The sequence below is a fragment of the Eptesicus fuscus genome, chromosome 14 (genome assembly GCF_027574615.1).
Source record: "Eptesicus fuscus isolate TK198812 chromosome 14, DD_ASM_mEF_20220401, whole genome shotgun sequence".
Taxonomy (NCBI): Eukaryota; Metazoa; Chordata; class Mammalia; order Chiroptera; family Vespertilionidae; genus Eptesicus; species Eptesicus fuscus.
Window position 1 is genome coordinate 60,237,823 of NC_072486.1, and position 25,991 is coordinate 60,263,813.

The 25,991-nt window shown below is 53.9% G+C and overlaps 1 protein-coding gene across 1 annotated transcript in view; it reads left to right on the plus strand.

Moving 5' to 3' along the window:
* Nucleotides 1-25,991, plus strand: part of PLXNA4 (plexin A4) — a 345,488-nt gene that overhangs the window by 267,136 nt on the left and 52,361 nt on the right. Inside the window, exons 9-13 of the mRNA XM_054726089.1 lie at nucleotides 4,935-5,135; nucleotides 11,043-11,139; nucleotides 11,455-11,645; nucleotides 17,945-18,096; nucleotides 22,043-22,160. Coding sequence (XP_054582064.1) covers nucleotides 4,935-5,135; nucleotides 11,043-11,139; nucleotides 11,455-11,645; nucleotides 17,945-18,096; nucleotides 22,043-22,160 — 759 coding nt within the window. The remainder of the gene's footprint in view (nucleotides 1-4,934; nucleotides 5,136-11,042; nucleotides 11,140-11,454; nucleotides 11,646-17,944; nucleotides 18,097-22,042; nucleotides 22,161-25,991) is intronic.

The following is a 25,991-nucleotide window of genomic DNA, read 5'->3' on the forward strand; positions in this document are numbered from 1 at the left end:
CCTGCAACCCCTCCACAGGCAGCACCAGCCCTGAAGGCAGCCTTTTCCCTCCCAGCTCAGCAGCAGTCTTCATGTCCTTGTTCAATTATTTAAATATGCAATGAGACCTCATACAAAGCAGCCACTGACATGCTGGACATGGTAGACTGGGAAGCATCCTTTTTTGCTTTCATATTTTGGCTTGGCATTCCTTCTCAATTAGCAGTGGAGACCACAATATGAACGGGGCTGGACAGATGAGCTGGAGCCACCAGAGCCGCCTCCTGTAAGCCAAGACTTTGAAGGTTTCCTTGTGCCACTCCCCACCCCCAGTCCATTCTTACAACTGCAGAATGTAGCCACAGGCAAAACAGCCTCCGAGGGAATCTGGTTCTCAGGGTATGTGTTTGTCTCCAAATCATCTTGCTAAATGCAGGTATTTCCCACCCTCTGAGAGGGAGCTGGCCTTTTCAAAGGATAATTCAGAGAAATATCTTTTTTGAAAAGAGAAGGGAAGTACTAGTATGTTTGAGGAATTCCAGGTGGGGGCTGGATAATCATCTGGGACGAAAGTCAGATGAGCAGGTGTAAGTGCTTTTGTTCACTGTCATTGTGGGAACGGAACGAGTAGGTAACTGATGTCCTGAGTTTCTTTATCATGAACACCGATATGGGGGGAGGGGATCATATGTGTTGTGCTATGAAACAAGAGAGCACATGGGAACATTTGTGTCAGGGGATGGAGGTGGCAGAATGTACATTGGACTAAATCCTTATACCCCTTGTACCATGCTAACCATGTCCACTGGAATCATAACAGCATCATACTCTCTCTACCAGAACCATACCTGCCTGTACCATGGTACCAGTTACAATATACAGGTTACTATAATATTAAAATACTTCCCTCCTGGTAGGTGAATAGCCACTTCCAGGAGGCCCTCCTGCCCCTCAAGTCCCCAACCCCTCCAGCATGCATTCAGTTGGTCGGTATTTGGAAAACCACACTTTGAGCTAGTGCAGCAGGCATGGTTATCCCCATTTTAGAGATGGGAAAACTGAGCTTCAGGAAGGTTATATGATTGTCCCAGATCATCTATTGGGTTAGTAATAGAACTGGGACCATAAAAATCATCTAATCCAAGCCAGCCCCACAGGGTCTGAGGGACTTGCCCGAGGCCACTTGGTTGCCTGGTGGAGGTGTGCCTCAGAGCATGTAAAACATGCAGCTTCAGGGTGTCACCTCCCAGAGGGGTCCCCGGCTGTTAGGAGAGCAGTGGCCAGACCTGGGACCTCCCTACCTGTCCCCCTTGTGTTTGGGGCCCTTAGAGCTGTTGAAAGTGTCACACTCCACTTCAGATCTGAAGCCAAGAAGGGTGGAATAAGCTGGATAGCAAGAGCATGGGGTGTGTGTGGAAAACACACAGGCTGGAGCAGGGGAGATGGATCCTTCGGAAATGCGGTGGGAAGAGAGTTGATGGAGGGCCAAGGTGCAGCCTGAACTGAGGAACAAAGATGAGGAAGGAACAAACACTTGTTGACTGCTCGATCGCTCCATGCCATCTACTTTATATATGGCAGTTCACGGACTCCCCCAAATGCCCTTTGGAAGAGGAGTGGTTAATCCCCAGGCCTCCTTAAGTCAAGCAATGATTGGCTCTGACAATAGCAGGAGGGAGACAGATTTGTACTCAAAGGTACATGGTTCCCCAACTCGGCTCTTTCTAGTTAAGAAAGCTCCAAGGTGAGGACAGGTGTGGCCGACCTGAGCTCCCGGACAGTGGGCTTCAGACAGGAGATGTGGGGAAACATGGAGGTTTCTCTGAAATTCCCAGGAGCATTAGGCCTAGGGGTGGTCTGTCCTGGGATCTCCGCAGGAGGCAGGGCAGGATCAGGGAGCTGGAGTGGGAGGAAGGGGCAGCGTGGTGGCGGTCCCTTCATGCCTGTTGCCTAGGAAAAACTTGCCATGCTACATTTCAATTAGGAGGGATTCCAGGGTCAATCAGCAGTGCCACCAGAGGAAAATGGGCCCAGCCCAGCCCTGGGCCTCTCCAATTATTATTAATGAACTTACTCTCAGAGCTGCCAACCTTTTTATATGCAAACTAAGGCTTTATGGGGCCACTGACAATCAGGACTCATTAGAGAACTCATAACAAGCCTCAGTGAGAGTCTCACAGGGGGAGAGAGCTTGTGCTTTAGCCTGTCTCCTGGACTAGAATCACTGTGCCCCCAGGCAAGCTTCCAGGCCACCTTCAAGCTCCCCGGTCCTGCTGGTCTCAGGGAGATCCTTGCTGGCCCACCACCCCATCCTGAGGTGGTCCCGCCCGCTGGTAGGAACTGACCTCTTTCATTAAGGGGAGGAAAGAGGGGTGGATTGGCATCTGAGTTTGTTAGCTGCCAGCATATCTGCTGACACAGCCATTGTTTTTCCTCTCCCTGCCTCGGTTTCTCCTTTGCAAAGTAGAGAGATCCATTAGGTTGGTTCTGAAGACTGTGAGGCTCTAGACATCCTCAGTGCACCATTCACGAGCAGCAACATTTTGCTGTGGGACATGGAGGTGAGAGTCCAGCACTCCTCTGACTCCAGATGCAGCCAGACTCCCCCATGCAGATGTGGATGGAGCAGGAGGAAGGCCAGGCTCGCACATGCTCTAGGGGAGGAGGGCTGCCCAGGAGTAGAGTGAAGAGGGGAGTCAGGACTCACCTGGACCCTCGGCTCAAGAGATTGTCCCTCCTGATTCTCCAACAAGCCCGTTTCAGTCCTGAGCATCATCCTTTTTACAAACCTGCTCTTATCTTCCGTGCCCTGCACTCTCATCTTGCTGGGGGACGGTGGGGATGGCAGTTGAGACAGGGGCACAGGATGGAGCTACTAAGACTCTCTCCCCATGTGGGCCTCAAAGTCTCTGGGACCCACTCACTCCAGAGCCTCAGGGCCTGGTGCTGGCTCAACCCCTCACTGCCTGTCTCCCTGCTGCTCCCCGCTGCCTGTCTCCCTGCTGCTCCCCTTTAATTGTGATAAAATATACATGTCAAATTTACCATCTTGGCCGAATTTTAAGGGTGCAGTTTAGTGCCATTAGGTGCAGTCACATTGTTATTCACCATCCATCTCCAGAACTTTTCCATCTTCCCCAGCTGAACTCTGTACCTATTAAACAAGAACTCTCCATTTCCCCATCCCCCAGAACCCACCATTCTACTTTCTGTGTCTGTGAATTTAAGAACTCTAGGGACCTCACATGGGTGGAATTGTGTAATATTTGTCCCACTGTGACTGACTTGTTTCACTTAGTATAATGTTTTCAAGATTCAGCCATGTTGTAGCGTGTGTTACAAGTCCCTTCCTTTTTAAGGTGAAATAATATTCCATCGTATTATCACATCACATTTTGTTCACCCACTCATGCATTGATGGGCAGTTGGGTTGCTCCCACCTTTTGGCTATTGTAAATAATGCTGCTCTGAGCATGGGGGGTACCAGTCGAGTCCCTGATCTCAGTTCCTTTGGGTGCACACCCAGGAGTGACTGCTGGATCTGCTCCTCTCCTACCTGCTCTTCAGGATAAAGGTGTGGGCAGGGAAGGGAATCAGTTTAGCGGCTCTGGCCCTCACCCCACTGAAGCAAGGCTGCAGGGTGACCAGGAAGGACAGCTGAGACCAATCATGGCATCAGGACTGACTAGAGCTGAATGGGTCCTTGGGTTCCCTCCAATTGACAGATAGGGAAATCGAGTCTCAAAGTGGGGATGGGCTCTGCTTAGGGTTCCATAGCTCATCAGACGCTCAGCAGGCCCTGAGGTCTTCTCACTCCCACTTTCAAGGACAGAGGGGCTCACATGTGCTTTCAGACCCAGGAGGGACGGCTGCCAAGTTGCCTGATGGCCTCCCATCTGCCCTCCCCACAGCCTCCTCTGCCTCTCTGCTGTGGAAGGTGCCGGGGTGGGGGCCAGCAGCCTCTGCTGAGATGGGTGTGCCACGCTTTTGATGGCCAACTTGCCCCAAAAGTGCCACAGCGATAGGAATCAGGGAATGGTGGACCTGCCGGACACAGGGAGCCCAGGCCTTGCTGGTGTTTACAGAAACCCTCACTCTTGCCCGTGCCAAGCAGCCAGGAATGCTGACTTCTTCAGCTCTGAGAACCCAGAAACAAGCAGCCTCCACCTCTCAGCTGGGCAGAGCATCACACTCTTTATGGACCCCATTCTCTCCCAGCCTTCCCTGGGCAGAGCTGACTGCCCCAGGGACATGGGGCCAGCGATCCACTGCCTCCATCCCCAAAGGTCCTCGGGTCCTGCTGGGCTCCGGGATGAGCGTGCCCATGGCTAGCATCTGGTCAGCGTGCGTCTGCTCTGAGGGGCGTTTCCCTGGGCTCAGGGCACCCCAGAGTTATGTCAGAAGGTTCTGGATTTAAAGGGTCTCTGGGCCCATTCCAGAACATTCCCAAATGCCAGGCTCAGCCCATCAATGGAAGGCTCTGCCGGATCCTCCTGCCCTGGCCCAGGCTCCCATTCCAGAGCCACAGCCAGGGCGTTGCCTCACTCTGATCTGCCCACGTGGTCCCTCTTGGCAGCCTGAGACTGAACAAGGTTCGGCAGCCCAACGTGCAAAGGGACTCCCAGCCAGCCGCGTTGTGTCTGCGAGATAGGAGGGGTGCCCGAGGAGCCTCCAGGAGTGTCAGAGTCTGTAGGGCATTAAAATGGAACCTGGAGGGCAGGGACAGCCTCGGGGAGAAGTGGCCTCGAGATGGTGACTCCGGGACCTGGGATCTCTCAGTCCCCTTCCCTCCTGCAGAGGCTGGGGGTGGGCACTTGTGCGCAGGACTGTTCTGGGTGTGTTTGTGGGAGGGAGGAACGGGGCGAACATGCGGGTTAGGTCTGGAGAGGCTCCAGATAAGACCTTTCGCACCTTTGGCTTCCTGCTCCCGCCTGAGCCGTGCTCTCTGTCCCCAGGACTGCCCCCAGCTGCTGCGAGTGGACAAGATCCTGGTGCCCGTGGAGGTGATCAAGCCCATCACGCTGAAGGCCAAGAACCTGCCGCAGCCGCAGTCTGGGCAGCGCGGGTACGAGTGCGTCCTCAACATCCAGGGCAGCGAGCAGAGGGTGCCCGCCCTGCGCTTCAACAGCTCCAGCGTGCAGTGCCAGAACACCTCTGTGAGTGCCAGCCCGCCCCGCGGCTCCACCCTCCTCCACCCATCCTTCTCTCGTCCAGAGCCAGATGCGCTCAACTCTGCAGGGCTTCCCCAGATACCCCCAAACTGCTCAGTTTCTCCCCACACTGCCCACCACCCAGCGAGGGCTGGGCTCCAGGTCACCAATGCCTGCCAGAGTTGTGGCCCTGTTGTGGCCAGGAGAGTGCTCTGTCCAAGACAGGGGCTGAGGGGAGGGGATTTGGACCAGCCATGGGGCTGCTGAGCACTGTTCGTGGGCAGCGACTGGCATGTCCACCCTCCGTGGAGGAGCTCTGGGGACCCTGGGCCCCGCCTTCCTGCCAGGGCTGAGCCGAGTGCCTCGTGTGAGCTACAGAGAGAGGCCCACTGCCTTCACACCGGCACTGTGGGTGTCCCAGCACAGGAGGCTTCTGAGACAGACACGCACGCACAGGGGCTGCTGGAGGGTGTGCTGCTCAGGTCTGCACAAACCCTACCCACTGAGGAAATCCACGCTCGGCCGCCACCTGATTCCTCGGCACCACACACTGAACCCTCTCCAAGCATCACCCCTGCCATCACCTCCTCCCCGCGGGGCCTTCCCAGTCAGGGCTCTGCTTGCTCTCACTCGCTTTCTGGACTACGTCTATGCACCCAGAAGCTCAGAGACAAGTATTGCACTTGGAGATCTGTGACATTTTCACTGTACAAAGAGCAACTGGAGGCCCAGAAGCAGGGGCAGGTCAAGGTTTGTGGGGCTGAGAGTTATACAATTGGGGACCCTCTTTAAGAATTAAATCTAATAACTACAAAAGTAAATGCCGTGGCAGGCCTTAGAAGGGCCTGCAGCTCCATGTGCATTGGAATACCACCCACTCCCCGCCCCCCGCCCCGCCTAGAGGGTAAGTGACACGGATATCATACAGCTACAGCTAGTGAGTGGCCGGCCGGGCTGGGATTTGGGATCTCCTCTTGTGTCACACGGCCTGAATTCATCCTCCTCATCGCTTCCGTGGTGAGTGTGATTGGAAATGGGATGCGGAGCAAAGCATTGTGGGGGAGCACTTCACTCTCCCTACAGGAAGCCATTTGGGGTCAGTGGCACTCAGAGAGGCCCACATGCTTGCCCAAGGTGGCTCAGCATTTCCAGACTGAACTGACAACCGATTTCCCAACCTCGGAAACCCCAGACCACAGCTCCCCTGGCAGCCGGCCTGGTTTTCAGAGTTCTGCAGTGCCCCAGATTAAACCTGCAAGCAAAGGGGATATTAAACACCTCCGGTTTCCTCCTAAATCCTGAGGCCAAGCGGAGTAGCCCCAAGGGTTTGGCTCAAGTGGTTCTCCCCCAAATAAGCAAGTCCCTGGGGGAAGAGAGCCTGAGCCCCACGTCTGACTCAGCAGAAGGCAGCTGGGGATTCAGACCTTGAAGAAAACCGCCTCGTGCCCCAGGGAAGCTGCCCCAGAGATCCAGGCCTCAGAGGTGTCAGGAGGGAGGGCAGAGTCTTCGGCCTCTGATGAGTCTTCAGCTCCCCAGATGTCACAAGGCTGGGCCCCTGTGCTTCCGCTAACTCGGTTAAATAGGCCAGCATAACCCAGATGACAGCCTGAGTTGGTCCCATAAGCCCCTGGGTCAAAACCCCGTCCATCCTGGGGGACTAGCATGTTTCCCAGCGGCCCTGCCAGAATTGGAAGCCAATTGTGCTCAGATAACCTCAGCATTTCCTGAGCCAAGGCCTGACTCCATGAATGAGCCCTCTGGAGGTCCCAGGGAACTCCCTGAATGTGGGGGTGAAATCAGAGCCTCCTGGGAACAAGGGCCCAAAGGGAAGCCCAGAGGCCCTGACAGATGGGGGCTGGGTCTCTCCTCAGGGCACTGGCGCCCGCTCCGTGGGCAGTACCAATGCGATAAGGAGCGGCAGTTCTGGGCTCCTAACACACCCCCTGATCAAGGTTTGAGTAAAAATTAGCAACCGAGCACTTTATACCCCAGCCTTGGTGTTACCCCGGGAGCAGGGGCTGGTCTGCATCAGAGAGGGTTGTGAGGAAGTTACCTTGTTTCATTGCCTAAGTGAGCTCTCTGGATGGGGGAGGATGGGAGAGGCTCTAACAGAGAACCCCCTGGGTTTGTGATGACTGAGAGGTGGGTGACAGAGAAGTCTCAGAGAGCAGAGAAGGAAAAGAGACGCAGGAAAACTGGGCATGGGCGTGATGCTGGGCTGGGTGGGCAGGCAGGTCGCTTCCAGCCCACTATTTGGGGACAGGCCCTGGGCCAATCACTGCAGCCCTCAGGGGGCCCCAGGGAGGACAGGGCCGCTCACAGACAGAGTTGGAGGGAGGGCACTGTGGGCATTCTGGAGTAAGTGGGCCACAGCGGCAGCGGGCTGGCTGCAGTGCTGGCCTAGGTCCTGGGGCCCAGCCCAGCTTCCACAAACCCACAGTGGCCCCCTATGTTCTCTTGGTGCCCCAACTTACCACATGCTACACAGGGGTGGTGAGGCCGACGGGGAGGTGTTGTGCCCTTGCTGCCTCCTGGAGCACAGCTGGGAGTTGGTCTGCTGGGCCCTCTGGGGTCCTGGACACAGACGCATGGGCTTCTTATGTTGTTCAGATTTTTTGTTGGCTTTTCAGCAAAATACCTCAGAACTCAGGACCAGAGAATGGTTGGAGGAAAGCATGTCCCAATTGCACAGAGCTTTTCTTTTTGCTTCAGGAGGTAGAGAAACTGAAGTTCACACTTCCCCAAGGTCACGATCAAGGTCATCCACTGGCAGAGAGCCAGACTTGATTGAGACACTTAACCTTCTGGCCCTTGGGAGCCTGAAACACTCTTCCCTGGGCTCTGGGCTTTGTGCAGATTAACTGCCCACTGATTGCCGAGAGCTGTATAAATGCTAAGTGCACAGAGGCGGGGAGCCAGAGAGGATGGGAGCCAGTGGTCCGGGCTCCCCAGATGTCTGCCTGCCTCGCTCTCCCTGTGGGGTGCAGGTCATGGGCAAGAGAGGGTGTCCAGGAAGGAGAGTGGCTTCCCTAGAGATCCAGGGAGTGGTGGAGGGTTCGTGATTTCCATAATATTTCATAATCAAGATCCCAGGAACTGGGGAGAGAAAGAGAAAGTAGCACCCAGCATATTTGATCCTTAAAGTCTTTTTGATTTTCAGTTTTCTTTGGAAAAAAAATGTAGGTGTACACACAAGTACATCTGAACATACAAGCATTCTCATATGCATACACCTCCATATGTACCAAGTGTCTGGTGCATAAACACTCAATAAACAGCTGCTATTATTATTCCACATAAACATAAATACAGGGAACACAAATGTATTTTGCACAGCATCCCTAACATTGTGTAAATACTATACACAGTAATACTTGAGTGCTCATTCCACTCGACAGCCCTGTGCTCCGGGCACTGGATGGCTGTCTCCGACCCTCGCAGCGTTGCTGTGAGGTAGGCACTGTTTGCAGTCCCACTGTGCCCCACTGTACAAATGGGGGCACTGGGCGTAGGTCATTTGCCCACAGCTGGTCACTGCAGAGCCACGTCATGGCAACGTGTGTGTGCGTGCGCACATGTATGAACAGGCAGATAATACAGTTCTGTGCACTGACCTCTTCTCCCATCTGGACACATTTGTAAACACAGATACACACGTGGCCGATGCAGAATTTCCTGCCTTGTTCTGTGAGGGACTTCAGGTCCTTCCTGAGAGGAGCCTGAAGGTTCTGACCATCTTTGTCAACATGCCCCTGGCCACGAACTGTTAGTCCCTCTTTGGGTCCTGGGCAGAGCCTGGCAGAGCCAGGGCCCTCTAGCTGCCTGGGCCACCCTCACCACACTCCCCCATAGGGCCATGGAGGAGGGAGATGGGAAGGATGGGACGTGGAGCTTGACTAGGGGCGGAAATGGGGAGGGAGGTCCGGAAGGGAGTTTCTCCCTCTGTCCCCCTCCACACATACACACACACACACACACACACACACACACACACACACACACAAGGTTCTCCCCATCTCCTCAGCCTCCTTCAGCAGGTCTGGGTGGGGCCCTGGGACCTGCCTTCCGTGGCCCCTAGATGACTCTGATAAAGGTGGTCCAGGAGAACCTCCAGTCGAGTAGAAGAGATTTTGTGAGAAAACTCAGGACCCAGCCTGACCCAGACGCAAAAGACAAATCTCTGGGGAGCTGATGACTGAGCTGTGTGGCAAAGAGCTTGAGTCAGCAGCTGAATTCTGAGCTGATCCAAAAACCCCACGGTTGTTTCTGCAGAGCTTGGCTTTGTTCTCCGGCTTGAGCCCAGACCCTGGTCCCGGCCCAGGTGTCATCGGTCACAGGGAGGTGCTGTGAGAGGGTGAATGGTGTGAACCACCATCTCTGTGAGGAAACACTGACCGTGGCTCCTGGCCGGGCATACTCTGGGAGTTAGTGAGAAATTTCAGAGCGTAGGGTAGACCCTGGAGAAGGCTGTATGTTGCTGCATGAGGACAGCTCGGCACATTCACATTGGAGCACATTCTAGAACTTAGGAATGTGGGGTGATTTCTCAGATTAGGATCCTAACTTCTTTAGAAGCCTCTACAGATTGCCTGCAGAAGCAGAGGCGCAGGTGACAGGCTCCCCAGCTGGTGTGTCCACAGGTTCTGTGGCCCCCGCCCTGGTGAAGGTGTTGTGCCAGCTCTGTGGGGAGCGGTGGCTGCCTGTCATAACCATCCACACCCCCACGGCCTAGCGTGCCAACCTTTAACTCTGAGTTAAAGAGCCTGTCGCCCTAGCTGGTTTGGCTCAGTGGATAGAGCGTCGGCCTGCAGACTGAAGGTCCCAGGTTCGAGTCCAGTCATGGGCACATGCCCTGGTTACGGGCTTGATCCCCAGTAGGGGGTGTGCAGGAGGCAGCCAATCAATGAGTCTCATCATTGATGTGTGTCTCTCTTCCTTTCTGAAATCAATTAAAAATATATATATTTTTTTTAACGCCTTGCACTTGCTTGTTTTTTTCTCGATTCCTTTATTCTACTCGGGATTTAATTTTTTAAATACCCCAGATTTCACAAAGCACGGCAGTAGAATAAAAAACTGGAGTTTCTTTTCATACCAACTTATTTACTTGGATTTTTTTTATATTTCAAATTATTGATACATTCAATACAATTCGACATACGAGCTGCTACCGATGCTAACTGTGTCGAGTCACACTCGACATCCGAGTGCAAAAGGTTAAAAAGAGCCTGTCAAACAAGTCTCCTGGACCAGACCTTCCAACAAATCTCCAGACCTCAGCTTCTCCTGCACAGAAAGCCTCTCAGTTCCCCGCCCCGTCCCACCCCCCATGGAGGCAGTCTGTGTGGTGATGAGAAAACACCAGGGAGCGTTGGAAGTGCTGCTAGGCAGGCTCTGAGTTCTGCAGCCTCCCCTCTGGGATTGAGAAGTGTCTGCTCTCAGAAGGCAGATGGGGGCTGGCATGCCTGGGGACCGCCCCTCCACCCTCCATCCCTGGCAGCACCTCGCCCTGCACTCCTCCCCTCTCTTAGCACCACAGTCCCAAAGGCTGGGACTCTGTTAAACTTCCTGGAGAAAGCCCGAGAACGGACAGGCCTCCACGGAAGGTGCTTGAGTAGCTCACTCAAAGCTGCTCCATGGACCTGCGTTCCAAATGGGTATCCCACCCAGCCTGGCCCTCCCCTGCTCTCTCGCTTCCTAAGCCCTGCGCCCTGTCCCCTGATACCTGCTTCCCCACCCCGCCCACCCACAGATGTGCATGCCTGTACACATGTGCTACACACACACACACACACACACAAAATCAGGACCAGTTTCTAGCCCCGTGTGCTCTTCAGGGGCCCAGGCTGAACATCCAGCCCCTCTAGAAACCTGTGACCCCTCTCTCTTCTTTCCTCCCCACCCTGGATGCAGTATTCCTATGAAGGGATGGAGATCAACAACCTGCCCGTGGAGCTGATGGTCGTGTGGAACGGGCACTTCAACATCGACAACCCAGCTCAGAACAGAGGTGTGCAAGGTGGCCCTGGTGGGGGGTGAAGGGGAGAGCTACTCTGCACTCGTGGGCAGGTGTCATTCGTCCCCTACCCTCTGGCCTGAGCCCCCCCTCCACAGCCTCTCCACCATCCCCACTGCTCTGTGACTTGTTGGGCACGGGCTCAGCGTGGGCAGGTGGCCCCTGGGAGAGGAGCAGTGAGCAGGGCTGGCTGGAGGGAGACTGGCCTACCCAGTCCAGAACCATCACCAAAGGGAGGGACTGTACTCTTTGCCACACTCCCCGCCCCTCGCAGCCCAACCCCAGCCCACCCTCACCCTTTGCCTGCAGTTCACCTCTACAAGTGCGGAGCCATGCGTGAGAGCTGCGGCCTGTGCCTCAAGGCGGACCCTGACTTCGAGTGCGGCTGGTGCCAGGTGCAGGGCCAGTGCACCCTGCGGCAGCACTGCCCCATCCACGAGAGCCAGTGGCTGGAGCTGGCGGGCCCCAACAGCAAGTGCACGAACCCCCGAATCACGGAGGTAAGCCGCTGTCCAGAGGTCCTGCCTGGGGCTGGGCCTGAGGCCGTGCCTGGCCAAGGGAAGGCGAGAGCAGAGAGGGGCTCCACTGTCCAGTTGGAGTCTCCATGGAAGCTGTGTCAGAAAGGACTCGAAGTCCTCACCCCCTTCCCTTTGTCTCTAAGAGTCTCTCTTGGTGACAAAGCCATGACACTCCATCAGCGGCAGGCTCATCAAGCAGTGGACCCTTGACAGAGGCTGTGTGGGTGGGGGTCAAGGGTTTGAGTCCTGGCTCTGTAGGATAATTGCTGGGTGGCTCAAGGCTAATTCATCACTGTCTCTGTGCCTCAGCTTGCTCACCTGTGCAATGGGTCTGGTTGACCATCTATCTCATCGTGGAGTTGTAAGGATGGTCTGAGCGAATCTATGCCCAGCCTACAGGGATCTTCCCATCTTCCTCCTCCTGTTCATCATCATCAAAATCATCGCTGTCCATGGCTAAGCGCAGGGAGTCACTGCCTCTGGGGTTCATTTAGGTCGCCTTGGGCCTTCACCTCCCCGCTCCACATTCCAGCCACCCCTCTGTACCCCCCACCCAGAGCCCTTAACAAGAAACCACCTTGGCAGGTGTGACTAACAGCGTGTCTGGCAAAAATGGTGGGGCTGGCTTTCTTCTTGGCCTGAGACCAAGAAAATTGCAGGGAGGAGATGGCAAATTAACCAAATGTTCCTGAGATGGAGGCTATTCACTGGCTCCATCCTGGCATCGGCCCTCCCAGAACCCAGGGAACCAAGGGCTGGGCCAGAGGTCAAATTCCTTTCTCTGGATGACAAGCCGGGGCTGGAAGATCATTCAGCTGCTGCCAGATGCCAGCTGCACTGTGAGGACTGGCTGAGCAGGCATTTGAGAAGAACACGGACTCCCTCTTCCTTTCCCCCTATATCTGCCCACCTCCCTCACACAGAGATGGGTCTCTGTCTCCAAAGAGCCTTTGTTTCCAATGCAAGGAGAACACGCATGTGCAAACCCTCACACTTATGTGCACGCTCATTCACAGACATGCATGCCTGTATGTGTAAGAAGCAGGAAGTATCTTGACTTGTAGGTGAACAGCCTTCCCCTGGCAAAGCTGCCGCCCGGGGGCACCCCAGCCTAGTTTCCCTTTCCCACCTTTCACTGTCCCCCCAGATGGAACCCCCACTTGTGGCCCTCAAAGGGTAGAGAGAGCAGGACCTACTAAGAAGTGACCTATCTGAGCTCTTTGCCACACTCCCTGCCCCTTGACATTGGCCAGGATCCAGGCGCTGATGTTCAGAGGCCCCAGGAATGGGAAATGCGCCTTTCTCTGTCTATCAAATGCCAAGAAAGGCTGGCACGAATGTCTCTGCCACTAAGGTTTCTACTGTGGGATGCCGCAGCTAGACCATGTGAACTGGATGGAGCCCCCCCCCACCCCCACAAAGCAGGCCCTTGGTTTGTTGGAACTTAACATTCCAATCATGGGTTTTAACACCAAAGGTGACATCTTCGGAGGGACAGCTAGACATTTCGGCCAGTGTATGAGGCTGAAGTCTAATTAAACAAATATCCCTTAGAAACCAAGTCAAACAGTGAAGGTAAAGGGGTTGTGACAAGTGCTCTGCTAACTCCAAGAAGATGCTTGGCGAGTTGGAGTTTGCAGTACAATTACAGCTCAAGAAACAACGATGCTGCTACTGCAAAGTCCACAGGAGAAGTGGAACGCTGTCCCTGCTCTCAGAGGCTCCGGCTCTGAAGAGGAAGCGGGTGGGGGATGGAAAGATGGGAATCAGACACAAATGTTACCATGAAAGGAACACAAAGAAGGTGCCTTACAATTTCATTTGGGGGGAGGGGAGGGGAGGGGACAAGAGAAGGATAAGAAAAGAGAGAATATCTGGTTATGGAAAGTGACATGAGAGAGAAGGGTCTCAGTTCCCATAGTGTGGAGGGCTGTGGGTTCACAGGAGGGTTACTCATGCAACCAACACAAGCAAATGCCCAAACGCTTTACTAGTAATCCCCATTTTCTTTTTTTTTTTTTTTTAAATTTCTTTATTGATTAAGGTGTCACATATTTGTCCTCATCCCCCCATTCCCATCCCACCCCTCTCCCCACGCATGCCCCAATCCCCTGTTGAACTTAACCGTTGGATAGGCTTATATGCATGCATACAGGTCCTTTGGTTGAACTCTCCCCCTCCCCCCCACCCTCCCCCTACCCTCCCCTATCCTCCCTCTGAGGCCCGATAGTCCGATCGATGCCTCCTTGCTTCTGGTTCTGTTCTTGTTCCTCAGTCTATGTTGTTCATCATTTCCCCTAGATGAGCGAGATCATATGTCACTAGATATATACTAATAAGAACTGAATGTGAGACGAGCAATAATAGTTATGCTGACAGGCAAATGAATCAATCTGTAGCGAGCTTCCCCCTGGACCAACAGTTCTTTTGAGACCCAATTTCAATGTCCAGTAGTTCCTTATGTGTACATGTCAGCACTGACCCCTCAGCTCTGGATGGTGGACAAATGGTGGTAATGGAGGTCCGACTCCCTCTGGTTTGGTCTCGGCCAAACCCAGGGGCACGGCGTCACCCGGATTAAGGGGCACGTGGCCTCACCCATACCCAAGGGGCGCGTGGTCTCACCCGGGCCTGGGACCCAGCCTCACCCGGATGGATCCAGGGGCGCATGGCCTCACCCGGACCCAGGATCTGGCTTCACCCGTACCCAGGGATGCTTGGCCTCTCCCAGACCCAGGGGCACGTGGCCTCACCCGGGCTTAGTTGCACAAGGCCTCACCTGGATCCAGGGACACATGGTCTCTCCCGGACCCAGGGACGCTTGGCCTCTCCCAGACCCAGGGCCACTTGGGCTCACCTGGGCCTAGGTGCACGAGGCCTCACCCGGATCCTGGGACGCATGGTCTCACCCGTACCCAGGGACGCTTGGCCTCTCCCAGACCCAGGGGCACGTGGCCTCACCCGGGCCTAGGTGCACGAGGCCTCATCCGGATCCAGGGACACATGGTCTCAACCGGACCTAGGGATGCTTGGCCTCTTCCAGACCCAGGGCCACTTGGGCTCACCCGGGCCTAGGTGCACGAGGCCTCACCCGGATCCAGGGACACATGGTCTCACCCGGACCCAGGGACGCTTGGCCTCTCCCAGACCCAGGGGCACGTGGCCTCACCCGGGCCTAGGTGCACGAGGCCTCATCCGGCTCCAGGGACACATGGTCGCACCCGGACCCAGGGATGCTTGGCCTCTCCCAGACCCAGGGCCACTTGGGCTCACCCGGGCCTAGGTGCACGCGGCCTCACCCGGATCCAGGGACACAAGGTCTCACCCGGACCCAGGGACGCTTGGCCTCTCAGACCCCGGGGCACGTGACCTCACCCAGGCCTAGGTGCACGAGGTCTCACCCGGATCCAGGGACACATGGTCTCGCCTGGACCCAGGGGTGTGTGGGCTCTCCCAGACCCAGGGGCGCTTGGCCTCGCCCGGGCACGGGATCCAGCGTCATCCGGGTCCAGGGGCACATGGCCTCACCCGGACCCGGAGTCCGGCCTCACCTGGACCCAGGGGCATGTGGCCTCACCTAGACCCAGGGACGTGAGGCCTCACTTATACCCAGAGGCGTGTGACCACACCCTAGCCCAGAGGCGCGCAACCCCGCCCGCACCCTGGTCTCAGCGGAGCCCCGTCTTCCCGATCCCAATTCCTGCCGGTCAATCCCCCCTCAGCAAATCCCCTGGCCATCCTTCCAGAGCTCCAGTATGGCTGCTGCAGAACTCGTCGGGCGGCGGCTCGGCGAAGCTCCGGTGCGCCCGGTGCATGGCGGTGGGCCGGTCTGGCGTCGCTGCGTCAGCCCTTGGGTCTGCATCGGTGGCCGGTCGCCGAGCATGCGCACCTGGCCGCTTCCGGGGCGTTGAGATTCTTGACGGACTCGGAGGTCAGCAAGCACGGAGTCTCCCACCCCATGTCTCATAGGGGCTCGTCTGTCCGTGCTTGGCTGCCAGTGGAGCCGTCCCCTCAGCCGGAGACCGCCGGGGGAACTGCGCCGAGCACGTTCCAGGCCGCTGTTGTATCGCCTGAGCCATAGTTCTTTTGTGTCGCCTGAGCCGTAGTTCTTAAAGTGTGGTCTTTGGGTCACCGGCATCAGCCTCATCCCACATACCCCTCTTTTATTCTAGTTGTAGAGCATCTACTCAGCCAGCCCTATGGTGGTCTTGGATGGTGTCTGCTCTGCTCTCTTGTCGTAGTCTCAAAGTTGTTGTGGTAGGCAACAATCAGGCCTCCGCCCTATGCCTCCATCTTGGTCCTCCTTTGTATAGTTAAGTCTTGATTGTTGTTGGTGTCACTGGGGGGGCTCTCTTTGTCTATAAAGGAAGAGTTGCTGTGCAGGAGACACGTTTATGGGCCGGGTCTTGGTGCAGCAAAGCTTTGGCGCTCACTGAATATTCCTGTTGAATGTGTCCCTTATGCACGTGGTTGAAATCTGGTGTCATCTCCCACAGACCACTAGATGCCCTCGTTTCTGGGTCTCCAATGGGGTGTAGATCAGCTACTGCCTTAGGCACTCAGCAAGGATTACAGCAAAAACTGTAGTTTCTTCCTCCTGTCTGAGTGGCCCTGGAGCAGTCCGACTAGAACAGCAGTTCATCTGGTCCGCTGCCAGAGAGCAGGCCACCCACATGCATAAGCCGTTGCTTGGGGCGCAGGTGTGCCTGCAAGACTTGCGGGGCAGGTCTTCAAAACGTGCGGGGCGGGTCCCAGGGCGGGGTGGGGTCTCAGGGCGCCAACAGGCCATGGTGCGGCGAGCCGCGATGGCTGTGAGTCTGGTCCTTCTGCCTTCCACGTATCTAAGTCCCCTCGTTCCGCACTCGTTCCGCACTCCAGTGCAGCAAACACTGATTGCTGGGCGCACCTCCGCAAGAGTCCCGCCTCTCCCCGCAGGCATCTGGGTCTCCCGCGGTTCGCCAGAAGATGGATTTCAGGGTGATGGAGAGCTAATCTCCCCTAGGTTTGGAACAAAAGCCCCTTTCCCCCGCCACCAGCCAGACCCACGCGCCTCCACACCTCATCCCCTCCGATTTCGCTGGGTGCGAGGCAACAGAACAGCCTTTAACCTCCGCCGCCATCTTTTTCAAACTTCCCAATTTGTACTTCTTAATCCCTTCATTTCAGTCAACTCTACTGAAGTCTAGCGCCGACGGGAGGTGCACGGAAAGGGCGCCCGGGCCTCCGTCCGGTGCATGGTGCGCGCGTCCCGCCGAACCAGGCGCGCGAGGGCCGCGCGGCGGGGACGGGCGCTGGGCGGCCGCCGAGCTCCAGGCACCGCCATCGCCGCGTTCCGGGCGTCGCCGCCGCGGCGTCCCCCCAATTTGTACTTCTTAATCCCTTGAATTCAGTCAACTCTACTGAAGTCTAGCGCCGCCGGGAGGTGCACGGAGAAGGTGCCCGGGCCTCCGTCCGGTGTGCGGGGCGCGCGGCCCGCGGCACCAGGCGCGCGGGGGCTGCGCGGCGGGGACGGGTGCTGGGAGGCCGCCGGGCTCCGGGCGCCGCCGCTGCGGCGGCGTCCCCAGCGTCCAGGGCCGGGCGGCCTGCGGGGGCGGCGGAGTTGCGAAAGTGAGTGATTTTCCCAGGGTTTCGCCCGGAATGGGGTTCAGTGCAATCGGAGCCGGCACTCAGCGCACTCCGGAGCCTTTATCTCCTTCCTGCCAGTGAACGCCGGCCAGGTCATCAGCCGCCCCTTCCTCTCCGGTTCCATCCTCCCCGCAGGCGCGTGTGCTCGTGTCTCTGCCCGTTTCTCCATACCTTAGGCTTTTACGGCTTCCCCGACTGTCCCCGTGGCCTTCTCCTTCCCCCCAGCTGTGGGCATTTCAGTCCACCAACTTTCCTGTGGTTCTGGACGATGTCCGTTCTGACCTCTAGTTGTATTTTTGAAATTGTTGTGCCCGGCTGCAGGTTAGGTGTTTAACCTCTGGCGCCATCTTGGTTCCTCAGTAATCCCCATTTTCAACGAATTACCCAGTAATGTTGAGGATCACATTCCGCTCCCTCTTCTACGAAATAGGAAAATGAATGAGGGTCTTTGATCACTGCTCCTGAACCCACACCCAAACCCAGACTGCTCTGCCAGAGCTCCTGCCCACTGGCAGTGCCAGATCCGGATGCCCTGGGGCACTTGGACACAGCTCAGGAATTGGGCAGCGGTGGGAAGCGCCATTCCTTGGCCCATCAGCAAGGGGGTGATGGCTTCGTCTTGGTGCCTGCCAAATCACCGTGCTTCCTCCCTCCAGATAATCCCAGTGACGGGCCCCCGGGAAGGGGGCACCAAGGTCACCATCCGAGGAGAGAACCTGGGCCTGGAATTCCGAGATATCGCCTCCTACGTCAAGGTGGCCGGCGTGGAGTGCAGCCCCTTGGTGGATGGCTACATCCCTGCCGAACAGTAAGTGGCCGTGACCTGAGACACAGACCGGTACTGGAGGGGAGGGAAGATAAGCCAACAACAAGTGGTCTTAAAGCTCATGGAGGTAAAAGGAGAATGCCCTTAACATTCTAGGGTGCTGGGGTGGGACTCCCACACCTGGACCAGCCAGCTGCCATATTGGGGGAAGTGTAGAAAGGGGGAAAGGCTGGGAGAGAAGTGATTGTTACCCGCTTGGGCTGTGGGGGTGAGTAGGAGTGAGACAGAGCAAAGTTAAAATCTGCAAGAGAAGTGTGAGTTCCATTGCTTACCCCAACTCCCTCTGCTGTCCCTACCTCCCCATGCATGTCCTTCCCCAATTAAAGTAGAAAGGATTCTTGTGCTACCCGGTATGGAGACGGAAATGAAACTCCACACGCCCTGGCAGGCCTGTGGGTACTTTGGGTAGTTAGTTTCTCTTTGCGAAATCTGCTGGTCCACTGAGAGGGTCATCCGATAACCTACCTGGCCTCTAACCTACCTGGTGGAGGAGGTTTGCAAGTCACATATTGCCTTGTAAATAAGTAAACACAATTTTCCAGCTCAGCAAACCCAACCATGAAATCTTACCAGCACAATAGAATCTATTTATGCCATCTTCGCTGCCCCTCTGCAGTGAAACCTTGCCACCTGTCCCGTGGGCATAAGTTGCTGACTCTTTGCAAGGCCTCCCTGAGCTAGGTCAGTGCCCTTTATGGTTCTGCTTACTGGATCCTGCCCGGATTCAGTGGTCCTGGAGCCATCAGTACCACCACCCTCAGTTCCTCCTGAGTTCCATCTGGTCTTCCAAAGGTGCCCAGAGTAGATCAGATCATTGAAGGTTCCAGACTTGATAGCACTCCCTCCCTGGTCAATCATCGCTTATTTATCTGAAGATCATTCTGTGGCTCTTTCAACTTTCTCAGTTCTTGCTAGGACCAAACTGGCTGCTACCATATAGCGAGGTTTGGGAAACTCTGAAATGCCCTACTTGGGACCTGACATTAAAAATATTATAAAGCCCTGACTGTTTTTCTCAGTTGTTAGAACGTCAGCCCTCAGACCAAATCAATGTGTCTCTCTCATGTGGATCTCTCTCTCTCTCTCTCTCTCTCTCTCTCTCTTCCTCTCCCTCCCTCCCTCCCTCCCTTCTTCCCTCCCTCTCTTTCCTATTTCCCTCCTCCCTCCTTTCCACTCTCTCTAGAAATCAATGGAAAAAATATCCTCGGGTGAGGATTTGAAAAAAATTTTTTAATACATTAAAGCCACACTATTGAGTAGTGTGGTACTAGTTAGATCAGTAGAATCAGATAAAACACCCAGAAAAATAATCCTGATGTATAAATATGAAAGTGACATTTCAAATCTGCAAGGAAAGGAAAGATCATTCAGTAAGTGGTGCTGGTTAACTCCCTGAAAAAAAAAAAATCAGATCCTTACTTCACTTTATAATCTAAAATAAATTCCAGACAGATTAAAAAGTTAAGTGTAAAAATGAAACTGTGAAAGGATCAAAAGAAAACACAGGTGAGAATTTATCTACTTTCAAGAAAAGAAAGCTGTTCTAAGTATAACTACAAAAGAAAATTATAAAGGGAAAGATTAGAAGATTTGAGTAATAAGACTTAAAGTTTGTGCCTCAAAAATCATTGTAAGCAGAATAAAAATGTGAATGATAGACTGGATATATGTTTATACCCTATTACAGTTAAGAGATGGTTTTATAAATAAAAGTTAAAGAGGTTTTACAAATAAAAGGCAAATATCACAAAATGAGCAAAGAACATGCAAAAGTCATATAAAAATGTTTAACATCAGTAGTAATCAATGAAATGCAAATTAAAGCAACAAGGAACAATGTTTGAAAGCCAATGCCCAGAGCAGATGAGAGGCATGACAAATAGCATATTCCTACATTCTTGTCGGGAAGGTAGATTGGGATGAACTTTCTGGAAAGCAGTGTGGAAATGTGAGTCAAAAGTCTTTAGCCTGGCCATATTACTTCTGGACCTTTCCCTTCATAACCAGAATGCACAACTATTTATTTGCATGAATGCTTATTTTGGCCTTATTTATAATAGTAAAAATTTAGAGGCAGTTTGTGTGTTTGAAAATTGGGAATTAATCAACTCAATAATCTCTTTTATATGCATAGGACAGTCAACTACAGAGCCATTAAGTCTGATACTGTGGGAGAATCATGACCAGGAGTGCACTCGAGGTCTATTAAGGGAGAACACAGGTTACCAAGCAGAATGCAGTTTCTAGTTAATTTTATGAGAGAAAATCAAACTGGAAACATGTACACAGACATGTGGACAGTGAATATTCCTGGGTGAGGCAGTTGGGGGGGGAGGTGGGTGTATGTATGGCAAGTGCTTTTATGTACTTTCTATTTTTAACACTGAACATGTATTGATTATGTTACCTTCACAGAAGGGCATATATTTTTGCTGGACTCTCACCCAGAAGTTCTTTCTAAGACAAGCACAGAACCCAGGAGCTATAAAGTGAAATAACAAGCAATGAACCACACAGCTATGTTTAAACTTTAGGCTTTTGGGTGCCAAAAGGCGTCATAAACAAAACTGAAGCAGAGGTGACCAATGGGGAGAAGAGAATGTAAAACTTATTACAGACTAAAGTTAATGCTCCCAGCTCAGCAGCTCCTACAGAAGGGCAATCCATTCTAAAATGAAGATAGGGCTTCGGACAAGCCCAAGGAAAGGCTACTCAAGATTAACACACACACGCATGTATGAAAACACGTGCACACTCACTAGTAAGCAGGGAAATGGATGATGGTACAGTCACAGTGTGAAGCACTGTGAAGCTGTCGAGGGCAGAGTTGTGTGAACAGTGACATGAACGAAGCCCATGCTGTATTGTTGAGTCAAAAGACAGGTTATAATAGTGGATAATTAGGTCTCACTTTTATTTTTTAAATCATGTATATGTTTCATTATATATGCACTGTATATGTATGTTTGTATATAGCTATGTGTGTATATATAACATTTTGGTTTATGTGTGTGCATATATCAAACATAAATATACATACATGCATGTGTGTATGTGTATATATGTCCAAATATATATAGTTGGGCAAGTTGACTAACTTTGCAAAATGGAAATTACATATATACACATACATACACATATATGTATATACACATACATATACATGTGTATACATACATATACATGTATATACATATATATATATATATATATATATATATATATATATATACACACACACAGGTCTAGTAAAAGGCCTGGGAGACTATATATACCAAACTTGTAGAGAGGTTAGGAATAAAAAAAGGGACGCTACTTTTTTATTGGCACACTTCTGCACTATCTCATTCTCAAAGGGTATGAACAAATTTTGCAATTAAAACAATAAAAATTTATAAAAAGGGAAGAATGTATGATTCCTCCCAACCGTAACATGCATGTTTGTGGACCTGCCAGGCCCCTGGCTGGGGCTGGGAGCAGAAAGCCCTTGGTGAGGCAGGCCATGAGTTCCTGCAAGGACCTGAAAACCTTAGGTCTACTCCATGGCTTCTGTCTGGCTTGCTGTGGGTCCTTGGCTAAGTCACTGTACCTCTCTGGTCCTGCCAGCTCTATCCGCTAAGCTGCTTGGCTAAAATTCACAGTAATTCATAATTGAGTGGATAATTCATGAATTAGAAACTGAGTGTTGGGTCAGAACCCTCCCCTAGGCTCTCCACTTTACAGAGGGCCTCCAGGGGACCCCTGAAGATCATGTTTCCTCATTTCCTGAGAACCTAGCAGGACCCCTGCAGGAAGGAACCTGGGGTGTCTTTCACCTCCTCCCCTGCCCATCCCTGAGATCCTACTGCAGAGAATGGGGCCAGGGGCCACGGCTGGGAGTCCTGTGACTGCCCTGTGACCCAGGGGGTCTGTCCTCTCCTCCCTGCAGGATCGTGTGTGAGATGGGGGAGGCCAAGCCCAGCCAGCACGCCGGCTTCGTGGAAATCTGTGTGGCCGTGTGTCGGCCAGAGTTCATGGCCCGGTCCTCGCAGCTCTACTACTTCATGGTGAGTCCTGGCCACCAGCGTCCTGGCCAATCACAGGCCACAGACCTCATTACCATGTTCACTGGCCCGTCTAGACGTCTGTGGGCAAACCCAGGCAACATCAGGGAAGATGCTCTGGCCCCAGCTCCAGCATCCCCTGCTGAGGGGCAGTGTGGCATGGAAGGTGAGAGTGTGGTCCTGCATCAGGACTCCGGGATTTGAGCACTGTCCCTGCCACTTACTGAGTGAACCTGGGCAAGTTGCTTAACCTTTCTGTGCCTCGATGTCTTCATTTCTAAAACAGAATGATAACAATGGCATCTACCCGAAGGTACAGTTGTGAAAATGACATAAAGTAGATGTACCACTTCTAGTATCAATTCCTTTATGATTTCTGCATTTGCTGCTGGGGCTCCTGTGCCCTGCCCTGTACACTGACACCCAGCTCTTCCATCCCACCATCCTCACTCGTCCTAGCTTCCCCACTCACCACCATCCCTGTCCCGTGACTTCCTGAACCCACCTCGTTATCCCACATCTCACCTGCACCCCGCTCTGCCTTCCTGTGCTCCTACCATTACCTTTCCCACTCTAACATCCCTTACCCCTCCTCTCCCTCCTGTAGCCTTCACCCAGCCCTCGCCTCCCTCCAGCCTGGACCCTCCCTGGCGCTGCACGGCTGCCTGGCCAGCGCCTGCCCGTCCTGGGTGAGGGGTTCTGTGATGACAGGGATGCTGGAGACCTGAGCACAGCTCCTGCCGCACATGCCCCATCACTTTCCAACCTGTCTGACCACCCAGTTAACCTCTCAGGTTAATGACAGCTGTGAGGGTTTAATTTCCTCATGGTGCTGAGCTGCTTTGGGAAGCTGGAAACCTGAGTGATGGATTTTATGTCTGAGCATTAAATGGCCTGAAATTTGTCATGGGGGCCCAGTGTTCTTCCTTCCTTCCTTCCTTCCTTCCTTCCTTCCTTCCTTCCTTCCTTCCTGTTCCTTCCTTCTCTTTCATCTACCTTCCTCCTCCTCTTATTTCTCCATTCAACTGACAACTGTTTATCACCCTGTACAATACCTCTCACAAGGTATTTGTTTGAGAGATGCTTACTTAGTTGATTGCATTTTATAATAATAACTAGCGTTCCCGTTGCAGGAAAAATCCTGCAATAGGATTTCCTGCTGCACTCTACCCTGCCTCCGTTCCTCCCTTGCTGCCCGCCTCGCCTTCTCCTCCAGCCCGCCCGCGTTTCCCTTCGCCCCCGGCCCCGCCTCCGCTCCGCCCTTGCTGCCCGCCCCGCCTTCTCCTCCAGCCCGCCTGCGTTTCCCTTCGCCCTGGCCCTGACTTCGCTCCTCCCTTCTCCTCCCCCCCCCTCCAGGCTTGCTTGCTTCTTTGAAGCTTTACTCCCTTTTGCAGCTCTTGGCTTCTTTCGACACTGTCTTGATATGCAAATTAGCTGCCATCTTTGTTGGGATAATTTGCATACTCGTCCTGATTGGTTGGTGGGCGTGGCTTGGGTGTAGCTAAGGTGCGGTCAATTTGCATATTTGTCTATTATTAGATTAGATAATTTGGTGGCCCTGGTCTGTGATGAACCAGCCCCCACACAGCCCCTGCAAGGGAGGCACAGTCTGTGGATGGACTGAAACGGAAGACTTGTGTGTACATATGAACGGGAGGGGGCCGCCTCGGAGGACAGTGCACAGATGCCTTCCTGCCTGGGCCCTGCTCTGTGCTCCCCCAACTCTGCTCTAAAAACCAACTGCCCTGTGAACAGCTGGCTGTCACTAAACACACATGGAAACTCAGGGAGAAGAACACGCATGTAATGATCTAATGGGGGCGCAGTTTCACCCATTTGTTTCAGGTTTGAACCCCGCCTTCTGAAAGGATTTGAGGGAATTTCAAGTTAAAACCAATATACTTTGAGACAAGTGATAAATATACATATGTTCATATAGAATGTATACACATATGTTGCATATTATATATATATATATATATATATACATATATATATATTTATGATATACAGAAATATGTGCTATTCCAGCAGAGTTGAGATAATGAGAGAAAGAGGGATTGAGACAGAGAGGCAGAGACAACCTCAGCAGGGATTGAGGGGTATGGCCCGGCACCACAGCATAGGGCGTGAAGTCTGGCTCTGAAGTGAGCTGGCAGTGTGGTGCAAGGGAGGCCGCTGCTGCATGGCCATCGCAAGCACTGGACTTACTCGGCTGCTCCGCACAGTCCTCGCCCCGCGGTCCCCTGGCAGTGACGAAGTGCGCGGTGCCAGGACCAGCACTACCTCACTAAGCAGCTGTGTCCTTTGGGCCTTGGCTGCCCCTGCCCTGTCTCCAGCCAGGCCTCCACCTCTGTGACCAGCCCCTGAACGTCCTGCCATCGCCTCCCATGGCCCACCCAGGCCGTCAGCTCCACAGAGAGGGTGTCACGCTCACTTGCCCATTTCTGCCCGAGGCCTGTCACCCAGGCCCACAATGTGGACTGTGACTCGGCTTCCTCTCCTTCCGCTCCATCACCATGTCCTGGAGTCTCACATTCCCCATTCTGCACACCACCACAAGGGCCTCCTTGAATCCTTGCCTCTGTCTGAACCCCTTCTAATGCATCCACCATGGCGGAGTACCGTTTTCACTACGTCAGCCCCGCCTCATGAAGCGCCCAGGGAGCCCACTGCCTCTAGCTGTCTCCCATGTTCCTTGGTCGGGCCGCCCGGCCTAGCCAACACTAACTGCGCCAGGCTTCCTGTGGCCGACCCCCTTGCCTTCTCCGTCTCCTCCCCTGCATTGCTCTAAGCCACATCCTCCCATTCTTCCTGCCCATGACCCAGTCCTCATCCCTCTCCTGGGCGGGTGCCCTGCCCCCTGGGACCTGGCATCCACCTGCACTGGCCTCGGTGTTGCCCCCTGGGGCCCTGCCCCTCTCTCAGCCCAGCCAGTCTGTGCAGATGAAGCCCAGGCTGTTGATGTCTTTGTCAGCTGCCGGGATGCTTTAAGCAAAAGGCTCTGGAGCCCCCAAGCTAAATCACACCCTGCAGCTGGGCACAAAGCTGCCGAGGAGACTCTCGCTGCCGCTGGGCTGAGGACCACGGGCCTAGGAGTAGTGTTTATTGAGTAGCCGCCACGTGCCTGCTGCTATCTGCTTCCAGGTTCAATTCTCATAACATCTCTGTGGGGGGTGCTCCAGAGCCCTTTCTGCTCCCAGGGAAGGTCCGTCTTGCCTGCTTGATGGTTCCTACCTGGAGCAGGACGCGGCTGGATGGCGGATATTAAGACGAGGCTCCATGGAAGGAGCCCGTGGAAAGGCAGGATCTGCACAAGGCAGAATAGTTTTCTGTGTGGATCCTGAGTAGCGGGAGGCTGTCCCTGGGATAAGGGATGACAGGGAAATGCACCAGAAGGTGGGAGCAGAGGGAGGGAGAGAGAGGTGGGGGGAAGGAGGAGAGGTGGGCAGAAAGGCAGGTCAGGAGGGAGGGGAGTTGCTGCCAGCAGATAAAAGCACTGGCCCAGTGGGTCCCTGGGACTTGAACATTTGCGTCACTTTTCTATTGGAGGGCCGTCTCTGAAGAACTGCCCTGCGCTACATGTTCCCTGGGGAAGACTTTCAAGGAGGAGGAAAGGTGTAGGGACCCGTCCCCTCCCCAGACCCCACCTTGTATTTAGGGCCCAATTGTTGGGGCCTCTCCACAGAGCTTCTGGGGTTCAGAGAGGGAACGAGGGGCAGAGGGCCCATGAATCTCACCAGGAAGTTAGGAAAAGACCGAACGGCCCTCCTCATGCTCCCTGGCACCTCAGAGCATCTTGTAGATGGAACAGCCTGGGCCCCGCAGGAAGCC